This window comes from Anas platyrhynchos, chromosome 3 (genome assembly GCF_047663525.1).
Source record: "Anas platyrhynchos isolate ZD024472 breed Pekin duck chromosome 3, IASCAAS_PekinDuck_T2T, whole genome shotgun sequence".
In the NCBI taxonomy this organism is placed as follows: Eukaryota; Metazoa; Chordata; class Aves; order Anseriformes; family Anatidae; genus Anas; species Anas platyrhynchos.
Genome location: NC_092589.1, coordinates 40,869,026 through 40,888,229, shown reverse-complemented (window position 1 = coordinate 40,888,229; position 19,204 = coordinate 40,869,026). Strand labels below are relative to the sequence as shown.

The 19,204-nt window shown below is 36.2% G+C and overlaps 1 protein-coding gene across 2 annotated transcripts in view; it reads right to left on the bottom strand.

Annotated features, from left to right (window-relative positions):
• The window catches only part of THADA (THADA armadillo repeat containing), a 161,280-nt gene that overhangs the window by 140,332 nt on the left and 1,744 nt on the right, over window positions 1-19,204 (bottom strand). For both annotated transcript variants that reach the window (XM_027454105.3, XM_072035746.1), the window contains exons 3-21: window positions 19,085-19,179; window positions 18,525-18,655; window positions 16,814-16,962; window positions 16,619-16,651; window positions 15,705-15,753; window positions 14,592-14,782; window positions 13,955-14,049; window positions 13,437-13,657; window positions 11,839-12,530; window positions 10,999-11,150; window positions 10,707-10,862; window positions 9,412-9,534; window positions 8,327-8,450; window positions 7,154-7,302; window positions 6,046-6,256; window positions 4,541-4,676; window positions 4,084-4,220; window positions 3,528-3,686; window positions 2,219-2,376 (exon numbers count right to left, since the gene is read on the bottom strand). In XM_027454105.3, coding sequence (XP_027309906.1) covers window positions 2,219-2,376; window positions 3,528-3,686; window positions 4,084-4,220; window positions 4,541-4,676; window positions 6,046-6,256; window positions 7,154-7,302; window positions 8,327-8,450; window positions 9,412-9,534; window positions 10,707-10,862; window positions 10,999-11,150; window positions 11,839-12,530; window positions 13,437-13,657; window positions 13,955-14,049; window positions 14,592-14,782; window positions 15,705-15,753; window positions 16,619-16,651; window positions 16,814-16,962; window positions 18,525-18,655; window positions 19,085-19,179 — 3,161 coding nt within the window. The remainder of the gene's footprint in view (window positions 1-2,218; window positions 2,377-3,527; window positions 3,687-4,083; window positions 4,221-4,540; window positions 4,677-6,045; window positions 6,257-7,153; window positions 7,303-8,326; window positions 8,451-9,411; window positions 9,535-10,706; window positions 10,863-10,998; window positions 11,151-11,838; window positions 12,531-13,436; window positions 13,658-13,954; window positions 14,050-14,591; window positions 14,783-15,704; window positions 15,754-16,618; window positions 16,652-16,813; window positions 16,963-18,524; window positions 18,656-19,084; window positions 19,180-19,204) is intronic.

Below are 19,204 nucleotides of genomic sequence, written 5' to 3'. Positions count from 1 at the left end.
AGATATACTATGCATGTTCGACGTCTGTTTGTAAAGGCAAAGCAGTCATGCCAACAGGAGCTAGGCTTTGACAACTGCCAGGTTATATGCAGAATTTCTAGGCTCCTTCGTACACACACCTCCACAACGAGCAGCTGAAAAATGTTGTGCAGAGTCTGCGCAGCGTGGCACTGGAATGCCATGCAAACCCAATCGGTTCCCCTAAATACAAGGAAGGTGCAGATTTGATATCGTCCCACCTCCTAGTAGCAAAGGTTGCATTGTGCCATTTCTTAACATCGACCAGCAATGAAAAGCATTCTTTTCTCATTTGCTTGCTCAATTAGAAAGGGAAAGAGTATGTGCAAATTCAAGATGTAATGTAATCTTCTTTGTGAATAAATTGTGACAGGAACAGCGAATCCCGTAAGGTACAATTTAACGCAATTACTGACCTAGACAAGAAGACAAGAAGAAAGGTACAAGACTAGGAAGGGAAGTTTTGCAGCAGGATTTCTCAACACCTACTTCGCCCTCACTAAACGCAGAGGCTTTTACTCCAGTTGCTTGGAGCAGTAGGATCCAGGATTTCTCCTGAGTTTGACCACTTGGTGTTTTTAAATCTCTAGACACTTACAGAACAAAGAAAAAGATGGGCAACTGTAAAGGAAAGCTGAATGTGGATTAGATATCAAAATTCAACTCATTTAATCTCTCAGCACTGAAAAAATAAGCGCTTCATGGAAGTCTCAAGCCACAGCAGTTCTGGTACTGGCGTTTCTACTCATTTATGATGAAATTATGGTTTTTGTCCAATAATGTAACGCCACTTACAAAAAGTACAGTGAAAATGGCCATACCTTTTCCTCTAATACTTGTTTTACATACAGCCAAACAGTTATTTCCTTACTAGCCTGAGGAAAATCAGAATTTCAAACTGATTTCTTATCAAGTAACATTATTCAAATTAGAGCGCAGATGATGTTTTTACAGGAAGATGTCAAAAGCACAAAGAATCCAATGAGGTAGCTATATGAAAAGAAGATATACTGCTTAATACCACAGCATTTCTGAAAAGGCAACTGCTCACGTCTGTTTTCTTCATAAAGATGAAGATGCTACAAGTTAGAGCTGACTCATGCTAAAATAGCAATTCCTGTTTGACTTGGAGCAGATTAAGGAACACAGTGGTGCAAACACTGCTCTCATCTACCCTCCAGATCTCTGCAACAATACAAGCACAGCTGTTAACCAGATGAAAACACAGGGGCTAGAGACAATGCAAGGATAAAGATACTGATGTTATTTCCATGGCACTACAACATGAGATAACATAAGAAATAAGACCTGCTGTACACTATTATTTTATGATAGAAAGTAGTAACACCTAGGGGAAAACTATTTACTTTGTCTTGGGAAAAAAAAAAAAAAAGAAGTTAAAACGCAGTATGTCTCGCATATTTCCATCTTCCATGTAGATGGACTGATTTTGTCAAAACCATGTGGAAATGAAAAGATCATCAATTAAAAACAGAAATTTAATAAACAGAAAATATTTCCCAAATAAATGCCTGTGGTAATCTAATTTCTTGTAAACACTGCACTCAACATTCTGCAAGAGACCCAGATGGCATATTAACATTTCTGATCTCTGAAATCAAAAACATTGGAGGAAAAAGAGAGTCACATTACATACAAATTATCCATAATTCAATCTCCTATGTAAGACAAGACTAGGACTAGTCAGCGTATTTCTCGTTCAGAATTATTGATTATGAAGTTCAATTAATGAAGAGCTTTAAGCAAATTACCAACATCTACAGTGCAAAATGAAATAGAAGACTGTTTAAAAATCAAGTCTGTTTAGGAGATTTTTTTTTTTATCAATTCCATAAAAACATATTTATAATTCATATCTGTATCTATATAAAATAAAATTATTTTCCTGAATATAATATACAATCCGTAAATAACCCCAAACAATTAGAATATTTCTTGAGGAGTTTGTTAGCTATATATAATAACTTCTTCATTTATTTGTTGCTATGGTATGATGCCTTCTGAATACCATTTTATCCCCAAAAAAACAAACCGTTAACCATGCACATGACAATTACAATGCTTTTTTTTTTCCCCATATTGAAGATAGGTTTATTTAAACAAATAGTTTTTTTGAAAACTCTTTTTTCCCAACCAACAATATGAAGATTTTTTTATTTAATGAAAAGTACTTCCCTACCTGGTCTACAGTAATCAACCCGTCTGAAGGTTCAGATGCAGCCTGTGTAGGCAAAAGCTTACACAGCGTCCCTAACAGCAGAGAGACTTCCTTCATGCTTCTCCAGCAACATACAAGAACCATTTGAGCTGTGACGTCACACATTTGCCTTTCTTTACCTTAAAAATAAAAATCAACAAATGCAATAGTGTAACTTAAGGTTCTCAGGCACAACAAACAGTTGACTATGAAACAATTCTAAACTTGGTAGACCAAAAGATCAGTCAGTTCTGTTAACCCTAATTACTTCCCTTCTTGGAATGATGACTGTACTTAATTCTGCTTAGAAAGCACAGCAGTATACACCTTTACTGCTGTTTTAAAGAGTACAGGTCTTTTGGTCAACATCAACATTCAACTGCACATTGAACTCCACAAACATCAACAGCTTTGTAGCCAGGCTCCAACAAATTTCTGCATCAATGATCAGTCCATCACTCACTATCTGTTATTTGTGTTTGGGTTTTTGTTTTTTAAAAAACTCTGATGTCCCCATACTCATAGACCACACAAATTCATTTTTCTTTAATGCAACACCACCATCTAGTGGCCATTATGTGATTTTAACATATTTACAGACACTCACGAAACAAAACACATGGCCCAACCAAAACTATTTTGTACACAGGAAAAAGATGTGAGGAAAGAAAGATCAAATATTTGTTTTTAAAACTTAAAAAGCTCATATAAATTATTACATTTTAAATGAACAGATATTCCCCAAGTTTATGCAGGCATACAAGGAATATACTGCAGTCTGAAATTCAACAGCAGAAACAGAGGAATCGTACAGCTGCTATTTATTACTGCTTGTCTGCTTTATCGAACATTTTACCACCGGAATATTTCAAACAGAAGCTTCTGCTTATATGATCCCACGCAACAAGTTTTATTGCATGAATATATTCCCCACTAGTCTTGTGTACACTGGAGACCAAAATCACACTAACACCTTTCAACAAGAAATGTGTTAAAGCGTTGCTTGATAGAAAAGGTGTTGAAGATTACCTGGCCAGTGCAGTTCGGGCAATAGAGTCTAGGCCAGTATCAAAACAACTCATTTTCACTTGTACTCTAAGAGAGATTAACCACAATCTTCCAGAAACATAGTGAATTAGTCTTTAAAACCATGCCCATGAATAACTACCTTCTGACAGATTTATTGAAGAAGTGAAACGTTATACGGAGCAAATAACTTCCAACTTTGATCACCCACATAAAATGCCTGCTCTGTATCTTGATTTAATTACTAATACAGCGTTTGATTTACCTCTCATTTCTGTGCAAATATTTTCCATTGGCTTGCGGACAGCCAGCTTTTCGGACTCTATTTTGCAGTGTTCCTTCAAAATTTTTGCTTGCATAAAATAATCATTTGTGTCCTGTGGCTGTATCTCACGCAGAATCATCTGCAGTCGATCTGCCATTTCTATACATTAAACAAGAAGAATATTTAAGCTACTTTTTTTGACTTCCAGTTCCTTATACAAATGTAATTAACTTTAGGTATGTAAGTAAAAAAGAAAGCTTTTAGCAGTTAAAAAAAAAAAAAATATATATATATATATATATATATGGAAAACTATGGTGACCACAAGGATTAAGGAAGAAAGAAAACTAGGCTGCACAGTCACCTGTTTTGAAACAGATGCAACCACGCAATCTGCAAATGCTTATTCCTTTTACTGCAGAAGCCAAGACAACCTCTATTAGAAGTTAAATAAGAAACTGAAAAGGCCTGGTGCTAGGTGTAGTTCTGAACTGCTGTGAAGAACAAAGAGAACTTCATGAGCTTCAGATTTTACAGCTTCTTTTTGTTTGTTTACCTGAATCGTTATCCATTGGAATAAGACCCTCTGGTGATGAGCTCTGCACTACTGGTGATACTACAGCAGAGAGTTCGTATGACATCAGAATGAGCCTAGCCACCATTTGCTTCCATTCAGTCACCAACGTCAAGTTACTTTTATAAAGAAAAACAGAAAACATGGATTAAAATAATTTTACCTTAAAACAAAAAAAAAAAAGAAGAAACATTTGCAGCTAACTGTATTTAAGAAAACTATTAATAAAGTACAGTTTAACAAGTCCTGAGTTTAATACTTACAAAGGAAGTATACAACAGCTAGCTCAACAGTGGAAAAAACATTGAGTGCTATAAGCCACCAGTACTGGACTTCTTCACAAATAACATCTTATGCTTATATGTTCCAGTGAGCAGCTCTCTGCTGTGTACTTAATTATGGAGTTACAACTTACTATTTTGTAGAATGCTTTACTTACTTAAAAGGTAATTGCTGCAAAGCTCCTGTTATACAATGCACTCTCCCATACATCGGGAACAATGCTGCTGCTCGAAGCAGAGACTTTTTAGCTTGAAATATTTCTTCCTCAACATTCACTAATAAAAGCTTGATAACTGAAATTAAAAACAAGGAATTACAGTTTTAAATTATACACACAAATACATAGTATTCTTTCCAAGAAACAAACCTGCTTTGAAGAAATAGGAATGAAGCATGTTTATACGAGTTAATGGAAAATGTACAGAAAATACTTTGTTTACACTCTTCACTCTTCTGTCCATTTAAATAGGGCATGATTGCAGGAGTTTAGGTAACTGAAACCCAACAACATTTGTTACATTCAATCTAGCTTGTCTGAACCAAACAACAGCAGTAAAAAGCACAGCCCAGATGCTGAACTCAAGAGACAATCCCACAGGTCACGGCGAAATCAAGAGAGGTGACCTGCCACATACTAGAAGTCAGACTTTGCCTTTAGAGGCAGCTTAATACAACAAACAGTTCAACAGATTATTAAATATCAGAAGCTTCCAGGTAAGTATTTGCATCTTTAATTAGCTGCTGAATAAGCTGCTCAATTTTGAAGGGCATATGTGCCAGGTTCATTTGCATTTGTATTTGCAGCACTTTGATGTCAGAATCAGAATGAACTTCACATCCAAATAATGAACTGCAGATCATTAACAACAGGACACACTCTGTAAGACATTAGATCACACGTACATTTCCTTCATCTACGGTGATCATAAACATTTCTCAAAAACATGATTTCACTGCATATGAAGAAAATACTAATAAGCCATTAGAGAAAGCTTATTAGCAAAGAAACCAATAAGGGCACAAAAAAGCATACAATCCTGAGTTTACTAAAGATTACATTATTACAAATTATGAACTTACAGATGTTAGTTTTATTGCAAATTACAAAATCTGGAGGAAGTCTGTTTAACAAATTTACCAGATCTTCTGGATCAAGAGCTACTCTGCTTTCATCCAGAGGCACCAAGAATATTCCACATGTGAACAAAGCCTAATCACTGCACAACGTACACACAGGACTGCAAACTCAGAGCTCCAAGTGCCAGCACTGCAAATACCAAGTTCTTAAGCGTGATACAGACAAGCCTTCACTCTGGGTGAGTGAGCTCTCAGAGGAAACAGAGGCTCATGTCCAGCCTGCCACATGTCCAGATGTGAAGATGTATACATCTTCAACAAACTAACTATTGGGGCCTCAATGTCACTTTCTCTTCAACCAAAATGGTAATGAAATCCATCCTCTGAGGACGTGTAATAGCCTCAACATGAACAGGTCTTGATTCTTAAACAGCAAAATCAAATAAAAATAAAACAGCAAAATCAAAATCTTTTAGGAATAAGCACCTCTAACTCACTAAGCCTCCTACCAAACACCCTGAGGAAAAGCAGTCAGGTTTCAAATAAATATAAAAACCAGGTGTGTTAATTTCCCTGAAAACTTACCTGCTAAAGTGTTCTTTTCCATGGTACTTGCTGATGTGTTTTCATCCATCTGGGGACTATGCTCAATCCATTTTCCTAAACAAATACGATGCAGTTCCTTATGATATACTAAGAAGTTCAACAAATACGATGCAGTGGCACAATCATATGGCTTGGTACTCGTGCTAAGATCCATTGCTGCTTGGAACAGCAGATCTATGTTTTCAGAATCCTGAAAAATACAGAACAGAACAGTATCACTCATTTAATTGAACTGCCATATTGCTTTAACTAAACTAGGTAGCACCCTGAAGCCTGAGAATGTGCTTTTCACCAAGTTTGCTGGTACGTATTTGTTAAGAAACACTTACTTTGTACACTGATCACTGTAAAAACAGAATATGAATATGCATGTATTTAGCAAATAAACAATTACATACACACTGAAGATGAAAACACCCATTTATAAAGCAGTATTCAAACACACTGCATGTCATGAAAGGAAGTCTGTTTTCAAAACACTGTGTTTTATCTGCTAACGGTCATCATAGAGAATCACATTTTATTAGGAAGCAGTGTTTGTTCACCTGTAATTTTGAATTTAAAAGTAGTACTTCATAAAATAATCATAAAAATCAGTATCAAGACAGTGAAAATTTGAGAGAAATGAAAAAGAATCAGAAATTAAATCCTGAGACCAAATCAGAGAGGAAAATAAACACAGAGCTCAATTTCTTAAAATTAAAGAGCAACCAAGTCAAAATACCTCAATAATTTATAAAGGGATATCACAGCTAAGGAGCTTGTATTACACATTTCTTTGATACCAGATTATCAAAATGTATACTCTTCCTCAGTATTAAAGTGTGCCTAGCAAAAAAGTTCATAGCCATACCCAATGGACTTCCTGAACTCTCTCATCCATTAGTGAAACAAGCCTCCTTAGGTAAGGGTCAAAGCTGTGCAAAAAAATATATAGAAGAACTAGGGATGAACACTACTGAGGTCAGTTTGGATCAACTTCTCATTTTCAGGAGTTAGGTTTTGTACCCAATTCAAGTACCTAGTTCAATAGAGAACATTCCTGTTTCACGAAATGATTCTCTTTAAACTATTTTTAGTTACATACCTGTAAACTAAATGCAACATCACGCAGTTTCATCACAAGCTCAAATGCTAGGACTTTTACTTCTTCAAAAGTACTGGCAAAACACTGAATCAAAGTTTGCACACGAGCAGAATCAATCTCCTGATCCAATTTAAAAACGTGCACCTGTCCTGTTCAAATAAAGCAATTTTAATGTTATAGCTTTTTTTTTTTTTTCCAGAATCAGGACTGCATTCACATTTTATTTAACTCTTCTAACAGAAACACTAAAATGGAAGCTTAGCTAAAGCATCATTTCAATACTAACAAGTATTTCTTTAATGATGTGTTTATTTTTGAAGTTTACCATATAAAAGATATTACTCTCAGTTATATAGAAAGTAACTTATTGTCAAAAACAATTCCATCTATTCAGCTTTGAAAATAATCTTTATTTTATTTTTTAAAGGAACGTCAGGCTTCTGAAATGTTAAGGCTCCTATAAATGATTCCCAATAAAAATTTCTGCTAAACAACTAAATGCAGCAACAACATACCACAAACTCACAATAAAAAAGTGAACATATTAATGATTTATTACAGGTTTTAAGAAATTAGGATCTACCAATAAGGTCTTTTCTTCTCCCTCTCAAAATCAAGTTTTATCTTACATGCCTTATTTCTTTAAACAATAATAATTCAAATTTAACAAAATTTTGCTTTAAGTTGGCCATATGATACAGAGACCGGATTTAGCAAAACCACCAATATGCTAAGACTCTAACTCTTGAATTGGGGTTGTCGTAATGGGGTAGAAACTAAAGTAACAGCAGCAGTGGATTATTACCAGTTGTCCAATTAAAGTATTCCTTATTTAGTGTAAAATACTTCAAGGATATGCAAGTCTTTTCAATTAAGTTTTTATTGTCTCAAAAATTTAAATAATGTATTATTAAGATATTAAAACAGGTGAAGAAGTTATTAAATACACTGAATCTTGTCCAAAATCTTCATTTATGACAACAAAAATTCAGTGAGAAAGTCTTGCTGAAAAAAACACTATGAATTAAAATCCCAATTTAAGAGAGATATTCAATGGACCATTAATAGTTGTATTTACTTCAAAATTCGGTTAGCTATTAACCAGAGAGCATGAAACAAACAATCTTTTATCTGTAACTCCCATTCCTACACCCTTTAAGTGAGGTCTCTCACCTTTTGGAACAGAAAATATTTCAGCTACTGATCCTAAAATAGTTAGAGCAGAAAATCTGGTTGGGTGCGATGAACCAGGAAACAGCGCCTCAAAAAGTCTGTCACATACAGATGACATGAAGTCCTAAAGATCAAAGGAGAGATTTTAAGACAGTTTGTTTTCTGTCCCACAAACAGGAGTTTAAATAATTAATTTTCAGACATTCTGCTTTAAGTGTTACCCAACAAAATTAGGAACTTCCAGTTCAACTTGGAGGAATAGGAGGCCTACACATTTGTAGTATTGACCATCTTCTTGTTTCCAAGAGCACAGATTTTTTTTTAAAAGTTTACCTTACCTACTCCCACAAAGAGATCAGGATTTTATCAAAGCCTTAAAAAGCAGTTGAGCCAGCAAAGCAGAAGTCAAGGCAAGAAGCAGTTTAACACAAAGAAACTAATTTTGTGTGCCTTTAAAGAGGAGAAATAGGACAAATACAAAAAAAGTGTTCATACTGAAATCTTTGTGCAGCAGCTAAGTCATCCATTCCCTTACTGACCATCCTGGAGAATTAGCAGAAAGCCAACTCTGCTAATTAGCAGAAGCTCAGGAGATTTCTATTTCAAACCAAAGTAATGCACATCATTTAAAACTTCCGACTCAACTGCCAGCAGCTCACAAGATGGCAGTCTTGTGAGCTCACAAGAAGGTTTCAGATTGGATTGGAGATACCTCTCCAGTCAGTCCCCGCTTGCTGCTGTTTCAGTTCACTGAGCAATCCCTCAGAAAGTAACCTGGATTGCTATTGGACAAAACTATGCTTAAAGATACTCTCCAAATACTACCAGGCACTCAGCTCATATGACAACACCACATTTAGTAGAAATTAATTTGCACAGCAACATACAGTGTGGACGAGGTCCTCAGCACTGTTTCACTTTTCAGGTTTATTCCTTCTGCACCACAGAGTTTCCTAATACAGGCAGGACCTAGCTTACCCAGAGGTGGTTTCCAGAAAAATTAACCACTTTTCAGGAACACCTTCCCACCTCTTATTGTTATCATCTATACCTCTAGTAATCTAACTTAATTTTTATCTACTTACTTTATATTGCTGCAAAATCCCTGAAGGATGCCTTCTAGTTGAGTCTTCAAGTAATTCCTGCTTGGTTTTATTTTGCTCCAGTTTATAAAGCACCTGGGAACTTTCTTGTATTCTACAAAATAACTTATAAAACAAAAATCACAACATAGCTAAGGCAAGAGTCACTGAAATTTAAATAAGGGCAAGGGGGACTTTCAGCTTAATTTCCAGATTATGTTGCTTATAATATTTTAGCAGTCTGTACACAGTGTAACACAGAACTGATCCTTTTCTCTCCCTCCAAAAACAAGGGTTTTTTTTTGCTCCCCATCTCTTCTGACCACGCTCTTTCCTATGCCTCTACATCTCAATATCTGTTTCCATCCTCCTCCTTAAATTCACGCCTACTCTTCTTCTCCCACCTCCCCATTTTCTATGGGACATAAGTTCTATCTAAGACAAGTTCAATTAACGCACGTCATTTTTATAGCTTCAGTGTCTCTTACAGAGCTTAAGGCACCTCTATAGTGCTTCCCCCCAGCTTTTATTACCCACTAGTATTATTTCCTATCACACCTCCTCCAACACAGGTTTTTTATCTCAGATTCCTCAGCTTATATAAGGCAAGAATGAAATAGAAGGGCTTCTACTCTTTTGTTTCTGCCAAGCCTATTTCCCCCTCCTCTTTCTCCAACTAATTATTTTTCTCCTTTCATGTTGCTTTTTTTGCAACCGGTATCTTTCAAAAACATTCTTTGCAAATACATGGTTTCCTCATCCTTGCCACATTCTCCCACCACGCTCTCCCACATGTGACCCCGGCATTACCTACAGTGTCAACGCACTCAGTCTCTGCAGACTATAACATTACAGCCACACACCAAGCCAACCACAGCTTTGCCTGCATATTCCTTTACCTTGCCTTCCCAGTCAGGCTGCTGAGGCTGACCAAGTGACTGTGACTGTTGCCTGAGCTCTAGTAAGTCTTAGTGCAAAACAAGAGCAATGCAAGCTTCAGGGCTTACTCTACAGCACAAAGTTGCTTTGTACTTGCTGTTGGTCAAGTATGGGTATACTGACAAGGTAACCAACACTCACTACTATTCTTGATGGAGTTACTATTGGTAATTGTTTAAGCCACTCTTGCACGCAATAATCTAGTGCCATTCTGTTGCAAAACACGTACAACACAGACCTGATCTTAGAGTTTCTACTCTTTCAGATGTGCAACTTGTAACAGTAGGAAAATTTGTGAAATATGCAATTTAATTAAAACAGTAAGCACAGTCGACATTTTGTTTACAGTTTTAAATTACCTTTCGTAGTGAAGAACATATCTGTTGCCTTACTGACGGAGACTGACTGTTCAAGTTGTACTCCAGGAAAAATAGAATTAGTTGCATTTCTTCCTTAGACACAATTTCCGTGCTACGATGGGTTTCACAAAGCAAACCTAAAGCATCAATGCAAACCTGAAAGATATTTAGATGTTAAACACAGAAGAGTTACAGACACCTATGATGACATCTTTAAAACAACACTGACACACAATTTTGGATTTAAGCAATTCTTCTAATTTGAAGACGCACAAAAAAATTGCCCCTCTACCTGATTGTGCTGATGCACTAAACCCTGCTTTATACATTCAGCAGATACAAGACCGTTGCTCATGATACTTGAAAGTTCCAGGTGTCCGTGAGCCCTGGCTGTTCTTAGGCATGCCATCAGGGCTCCAAGAGCTCCTCTGGTAGTGCAAGAGCCTGAAAAAAAACGAAATACAGCAATAATTACAGCCTGATTAACACAATAAACAAAATACTAACTGCAGGGCTTGTCAGAAACTCCACATACCACCTCGTTTTCTCTCTAAGCCAATAAACCCCAAAAGACAGAGTCTGTCACAGATTCTGCTCATTCTAAAGAGTCTGGTTCCCAAAAGCTTCTTCACAAATACAGCACGCAGAAAAAGAGCCCTGTGATGTCTCAAAAGCCATTATTTAAGAATTACATTCAATTACATCAAAAACTACGAAGAAACTCATAAATCTAATATGCACATATTTGGAACATAAAGCCATCTGTAAAGCCCTGCTATTGGACATGCCTATATAGGGAATAATAATGGAACAGAAGAATAGGAGAAAAAAATACTGCTGCTTAACAAAGTCTGACATGTAAAGAGAGCAGCAAGACACCCACAGTTAGAACACTTATTTTTTCTGCTCGTGGCATGAAGATACTCGTGATTATTATTAATCCCACCCTGAAGCATTGACACAAATCAACAACCATCTGTATTTTTTTTTTCTCCCCAGCTTCTTCTAACAGGAACAATAAATCAGAAATTGCATTTCCAAGACTGATTGTTGTGTGTGTTTTTTTTGTTTTTTTGTTGTTTGTTTTTTAAACTCATTATAATTACAAATATCATTTTATTTATTTTCTTACCAAGATTAGCATCTGCAGAAGCCTGAAGAATTCTCATCATGTAGCTCAAACTGTCAGGGCTGCATCTGAGCAATTTTGGTAAATAGTAATCTATTATATAAGTAGTTTGGTCATGGTTCCCTTCACACAGTATTAGAAGAAGAGGAGAAACCCAGATGTCGTGCCACTGGTCAATCCAGGAACTTTCCTTACAACTCGAAGTAAACTGCACTTTGTGATTTGTAAACATAGTTTCCAAAAGATCACTCGCATAGGGTGCAAGAGACTGATCATTCATCATATCCAAGATTTGTCCTGGAATAGTTCTGTCCAACTGTAGTATACTTTCAGTGCCCACACACTCCACAAGACAGCCAAGAGAAGCGTATTTTCCTTTCACATGCCATTCCAAACTCAGCAAATACTTGGTCAGCCTTGCAAAGAATGGGTCTGATTTTAAATTGTATCCGGAAACGATGGTTTGATGTATCTGAAGAAGATTCCTGAATATCGATTTGGTTTGGTGTCTAACAACATCTAGAGGGTGTTCCCAGTGTGTGTAAACATACTGTAGCAGCTTCCCAATTACCTCTGAGTTCCCATTAAGTTTGATTTTTAGATTTGGGGAGTCTGAAATGAGGGCAGCTAGTGCTGAATTAGTCCAAATAGCAACAGTTCTCGATAAACATATTATCATATTGGATTCTTTTAACCTTTTTAAAAGAACAAAAATAAACAACAAAAAAAGATCATTAACCTCATTTGACACTTCTATTTAAAAAAGTATCAATTATATGTTTCAAAGTAACTATTCATCACCTTAGCTTACCTCACACTAGAACAGATGCGGAAACACTTACCCATTCATTGAAGAAAAAGAAAAGACTAAGTCAAAAAGGTTTTGGATGCTTCAAATTGTATGCTCTGTCACCTGACACACTGTTAACTGGTCACAACTAAAACCATCTCAATATGGTGACAAGCCACTACAGCAGCAATTTTGAAAACAAAAATATTTGGCATACACATGGCAGTATTTGAGCAACATTATGTTGCATGCTTCTTGAAAATCTAAAGAAAAGTTTTCCTTACCATATAAATAAATAAATAAAAAGAATTGTATGTCTAAAACACAAATCACAAAACTGACTTCCAAGACAGAAACCATGGTTGAACAGAATACTAATCTTCTATCCAATAGGCTGGCAGTGCCTTGGATGCAAGCAATCAAAGCTTGTTATCAGGGAAAGAAAAGTGTTATATCAAGTATTTCATTCACTAGCACACTTTGTATTCTTCTGTACTTTTAATAGCATTAGAGGTGATGTCCTGAAACTAAAGTTTATCTGTCTAAATAAGAATGGATTTTACCATACATTAACACCAAGTTGCTGGAAAACTACAATTTATGCTGGACAAAAGAGCATTTCATTTCAGCATGCCAGAGGAAAATGCAACTTAAGACATTTTGAAACTTAGAGTTCTTCTGAATATATTAAAAAGGTGATATGATTATCACAGGAAAACAAAATAATTATATTATAATTATATAGGACCGTGACCCATGCAAAGTAAAAAATCAAGCATGACACAGAGTAAAAATGAAAGCACAGGCTTACACTGAACTCAAAGACAACAAGACTGATGCAATATCTAGTAACAGTTTCTCTCCACTTTCACCCATGCTGCTATTCTTCCAATCCAGCATAGCCAATGCTCCATGGCAAAGAAAGAGAAGGACCGAGTCGGAGAGTTCCTCTGTACACTGAGTTCCACAATTACTCACAAACCATGCTGGCATGCCTGCGTGCTTCTTCAATCCAAGAAGCAAGTCACTGACCTGTAATAGCAAAATACAACTCATTACACTACCTTAGCACATTAGAAAAGGTATTTTGTACATAAGCGCAAACCTTAGAAGATGTAAAGAGATTTCTCCGTGTTGTTTTTCATATAAATTCAAAAACCCTGTATCATTATTTCATACAGAGAATAAAGGATTTACATTCCAACAAAAGACAGATGCAGAGGTTGGCAGGCCCTGCTACCTCTATCAGCAAAGCCTCTAAATAACCCTGGGAGCACTGATTAATGACACTACCACATTTCACAGCCTTTAGAGAACATACACACTTACCAGGGAAGGTAATTCTTCAGCTGGTTCATACATAGCTTTAGTAAACAGAATAAAGGCCAGTCCCGAGGTAGTCTGCACAGTCTGCAGTAGAGTTTCTACATGGCAGAGAAAGGATTTTACTCAGACATGCAGCAAACATTGTGTGTCAGAACTGTGTATCAAAATTATAATGTTGGCATTGAATTTTCCTCTACTACTTATAGTTGTGTATTCACAAGCCTGTAGCATCTGCCTGGAGAGTAAGTATTAACAAATTCATATTTCAGTGTTACAGGTAACTATAAATACCTTTCAACAAACCGAAAATACAGAACTGCCTGGTAAGAACAGGAGGACCATGGCAGAACCTACTTGTCAAGTTCAACTACAAAAAAGTAACACCTGTACAGGAAGTAACCATGATTAATTACAGTGCATCAATAAACAGTTCTGACTGCCTAATTCATGCAGATATACATTATGATCTACAAACCATAGCTCTCAGAAAGACCTACTGCTAGTCCCCACTCCCATTAGTCTCAGCAGTTCAACTTCCATTCAAGCTAAAACAAGACAAGTTTTTCTACATACAGTTTACTATACAGAAAATAAGACTGACTTAATTAAAACATTTCTTTTTGAATGTTACTAAACTTACCGTCCATTAGGAAGCTGATGGAACTTTTCAGTAAACTACACATACTTTGCCAAATGCAAGACTCGTGATTTTTCCAAAGACTTCCCTGAATATTTTCTTGTAATTTCTGTACAAGCATCATTGGAACTTTAATGGCCATCAATAAATCATGCATCAATCGTGTCTGAACTACACGATTTCCACTATTCTTTCTGGGGGAAAAAGAAGAGAAGATATGCTTACAAACAGCAAACAAAACCCATCCTTCACCATCCCTAGAAAACCACATTCTGTCAACTTTAGATAGAAATAGTGGTAGAAATTAAATTATTGTTCAAGTTGACCAAACTAGCAGAAAGAAAAAAGTGGACTTGGACAGTGTTTTAAAATGAAGGTAAGAAACACAGTTTCTTAAAAAATTTAATTAAATTTTTCGACAGTTTCTGTAGGTTCCCATGAGAAACTTTCACTCATTTGATTCTGCCTGAACAGGGCAGGATCTGAAGAGTGATAGAACACAATGCTGGTCCCTTCTCATTTTAACAGTTCCTCTGTGCACAAAGCATATTTCTATCATTCAACTCTCTTCTAATATGAAGACAGACAAGCTGTAAGCCTGTAATGTACAAAACATTCCATTAAGCGCTGTTATCCTCCAGGCACATTGTAAGAGACCACAGTGAAGATGCTTCACTTTATGTTATGTTGGAAAATGTCAAGATACAGAATGATGACTGCTGTGACAGTCAAACAGCATATCAATACTGAATTAAATACTTATGAAAAGTGGAAGAGAAATATTCTAACTGAATTTTAATAAGTGTATTTATTAATTACAGTGTTCAGTCACAATTCAGATAGCAAAACCATAACTCAAAGGCCTCCCTTAAAAGTAGTAGCTCTAACACAATATCAGTGCCTTAAATACTACCACCTTTTTGTTCCTTTCCTCTCTATCATCATATTACCACAAAAGAAAAGAAACATTTTTTTTAATTTTATATACATATCACTGTAAACTGACGTTTGCATCTTTCACCACTGCATGGCTATCAAAGTGATAGTCCATATTAAATTATCTTGCAATAATGAAATGAAAACAGATAAAATACAGCTTATATTGATTTCACTTGCCTGTTTTCTTCCTGTATGTCAAGTAGTGATTTTTGCAGGAACTGAAGAACTAGTGGAAATAATTACGTTAGGAATTTACTTAAAAGAGAAGTGTAACAGAAAATTCCCAGCAATCACCCCTACACATCACACCCAGGCACAGTAAAAAGTTATCTGTCTAGTGGTGTTTCTTCCACTCCATAAAAAAGTTAAACTCAAAATTCAGTGTAGACTCAAGAGGCAATGCAGGAACAAAATCTCACACTGTTTTGAAACAACCTGGTACAAAATAAGAGTTTCCACGTGCTCTAACACTGCGAGGCATCCAGAGTTCTGACTCCTCGATGAAAAGCTGAAATTACCAAGGGCTCAAAACATCGCAGCAACAAAAGGTCCACAAAAAGCTGTGAACATTATTTGCATGCTGAGGGCACAACAGGCCATGTTATCCCATAGTTTCCAGACAGATGCAGCGACTCTGAATCGCTGAGGTTCAATAATAAACGGTTTTACCAGCAGATCAAACTTCTGCCAAATTACTGCCACACAGAATGCTTGCAACAGGAGACCATGGCCTGCTATATGAACACTGGATGTTAACAGCTCCGTGTTACCATACTCAACTTCATCATGAGGGGCAGAACAGAGATTACTTCACATGAAGTAGCACTGCCTCTGACAGTCCTTTAAGTACCCTCAGATTGGTATTTGTGGATGCTCAGTAAATCAAGATCGATTACTGGAAATTAAAAGGTACAAGCCAAGGAAAAATCCTTGACAAAAAAAAAGTACCCCATGAAGAAGGTCCTAGTCGTTAAAAATGTATCATAATGAAATCAGATCTGAGAGATCTTTGTGCCTACCACACATTACTTCTTCACACACAACCTTCCCCCAATAATCTGAAGTGAAATTTAATATAAACATAACTTTACCTTCTTCAAACAGGTTCTTAATACTTGCTTTACCTAGAGGAAAGAAAATACATTTTAAATAGTGACTATTGAATACTGTATACTAGCCAAAAAAATGTTTTTACATAAAGATGTAAACATCGCTATTAGGTTCTGCACCAAGATGCAAAACAATGCTGAACATGTTAGAGTAGAATATATTCGATTTCATCATACCTAAGCTGAAGTCCTCCATACAAGAAGCAAGGTTGTCCAGTACTTTTCTGTACAAATACGTATCTGTGGTTTTCAGTTCTTCCCTAAGGCAGCGTACAAAGCTTTGAACAGCTAACGGCATCAACTGTTCAGGAAGACCATTTAGTGAACTACAACGGTAAGAAACAGCACGATCAGTTACCTCACACTGAGGTGTGTGAAATACCATGTGATCAAAGTCAGTGTCGGGTAAAGCTCTCGTAACAGACATGTTGCTTTCTATATTAACCCTGTCCCCACATTTCTGCAAATGCAAGGATGCATTGGATCTATCAGATTGTACAACTGCAGCCTATAACACTTAAAAAAAAAAAAAAATAATAATCAAGAACTGACAGCATGTTTATTACTGTCCCCCTTTTGGTTTCAGAGTCAGAAAACTACATCTCTAGTCTTCAAGGTATGCAGGAGAAAGTTCTAAGAATGTCCGGGCATGACTTTCTGTATCTGTTCTGGAATACAGGAAGGACATTAAACCTCCTTAGTTTTTTCTTACCAACAAACGTTTTTTAAGATTTCCTTCTGAAATAATCTCAGTGAGTTAATTCAGCAAAAAGTGAAAGGAGAGTTTGCTCTTGTATCTTTAATGCAATGTCTACACAAGGTTTAGGTTACTCCTGCAAGTGAGATGTAAATCAACTTCTGTTCTAATACTCTATATTGATTCCCAAACCAAAGTGTCCACATTTTCTGTAGCATCATGACATAAATGTATACACCAGGGATAGAAAATAACAAAGTAGAGTCTAGATCTGTGGAAATTTTACAGCCTCCTAAGAACACTTATATTTTCTCCGCATAACTTCTCTTCTCCATTTTATCTACTTGTATTCCTAGGAACTCCTTAACATTTCAGCCTATCCTTACTTAAAAGTGAAGAAAGCTTTCCTGTAGCCACATACCTGACAACTCATGGGCTTGTTCTCTGCTCAGCCCATTTCAGTCTTTCAAGTAACATTTCTAAAAGAGGCATGTATAGCTTCGATAAAAAGGGTCACAACAGGCAAAAGCAGCAATACAAACCGATGCATGCAGCCACAGTGTGCCACTAGCATTCAACAGCATCTATCAAACATTCTTTGTTTTAAAATAAACATGTTCTAACTTTGAAGCAACAAAAACCTGTCAAAGTGGTGTGAAGCCCTGGCATTATATGAAATACTGGATGGAAGCCCTGTGAGGTCTCAGTTGAACAATAGATGTTTTTTTTGTGCATAGAAATGAAGGCAGCTAAGCAATCGATCTTAAAATATTAAGGCTGTCATAAATTAGCTAGAGAAATACAATAATAATTTAGCTATAGAAAACCATAATTACAATAGAAATAGGTATGGGAAAACACTCTTTAGTCATGATTCCACTGTACCACCTTCTCTTTACATTGTCAAAGTTGAGTGTTTTTCTCTTTATACAGATGCATTTTAAATTTCTACTCTATTGGATTTTAAAATTCAGTGCTAATTATACACAAATTGTCTTTCAAGTAATGAAAGAGATCAAAATAATGCTTCACTTTGAAGCTATTTATCCAATGATACATTGGATTATTTATAATATTAGTACCACAATTTTTCAGTAATTACAGCAATTTGCAGTGCATGAGAAGTTAGTAGCTTCAATTTAAGGAGAGCATTTAAATAAAACAAACCATGCTTACTATCCAATTCTTTACCTTGCTAATACTTTTTTCAAGGGATTCTTCACACTCAGTGAAAAATATGTCTCTCCCAGGATATCCAAACAAGCTTTAACCATGGGATCACATGCAGAGTTTTGATCCATCATCTTCACCAAAGGCATGATCTGTAATCAACAGAGCACTTGATCAATAAAACTAACTACATACATGCCTTTGTATGTCTTTTTAATGGGGGTGTAATTCCCTCTCATTCAAGTATACAGTGCAAAAACTGTCTCCACTTTACCATATCCCGTTGAGATTAAGTTGCTGAATAAGCTCCAGGAAAACCTCTGCTAATAACAATATATAACTATAAAACTCATAATTTGCTATCACTTGCCTTCCATTATTCTCAGTAACCACAGCCTTTGCTAATTTAAGTACTAGAACTACGTTCCTACCTAGCATCTGCAGGAGTAACAACTTCATTTTACCTGCTTCCAGGAACGCTTAAAACATTAGAGTTTATTTTACAGCTGCATTTCGCATTAACGGCATGTGTATTACACTGTCAGTTTCAAGACAGCACACTAACACCAGTGAAATCTTACTTGTTTAATACACTGGATTTGCTGGATGCCATTGTTCAGCTGTCCACAGTGCAGAAGCAGAGATGCCAGGTTTTGTTCTTCAGCCTTGGAAAACTCTACATTTGGGAGAAAAGTATTTTT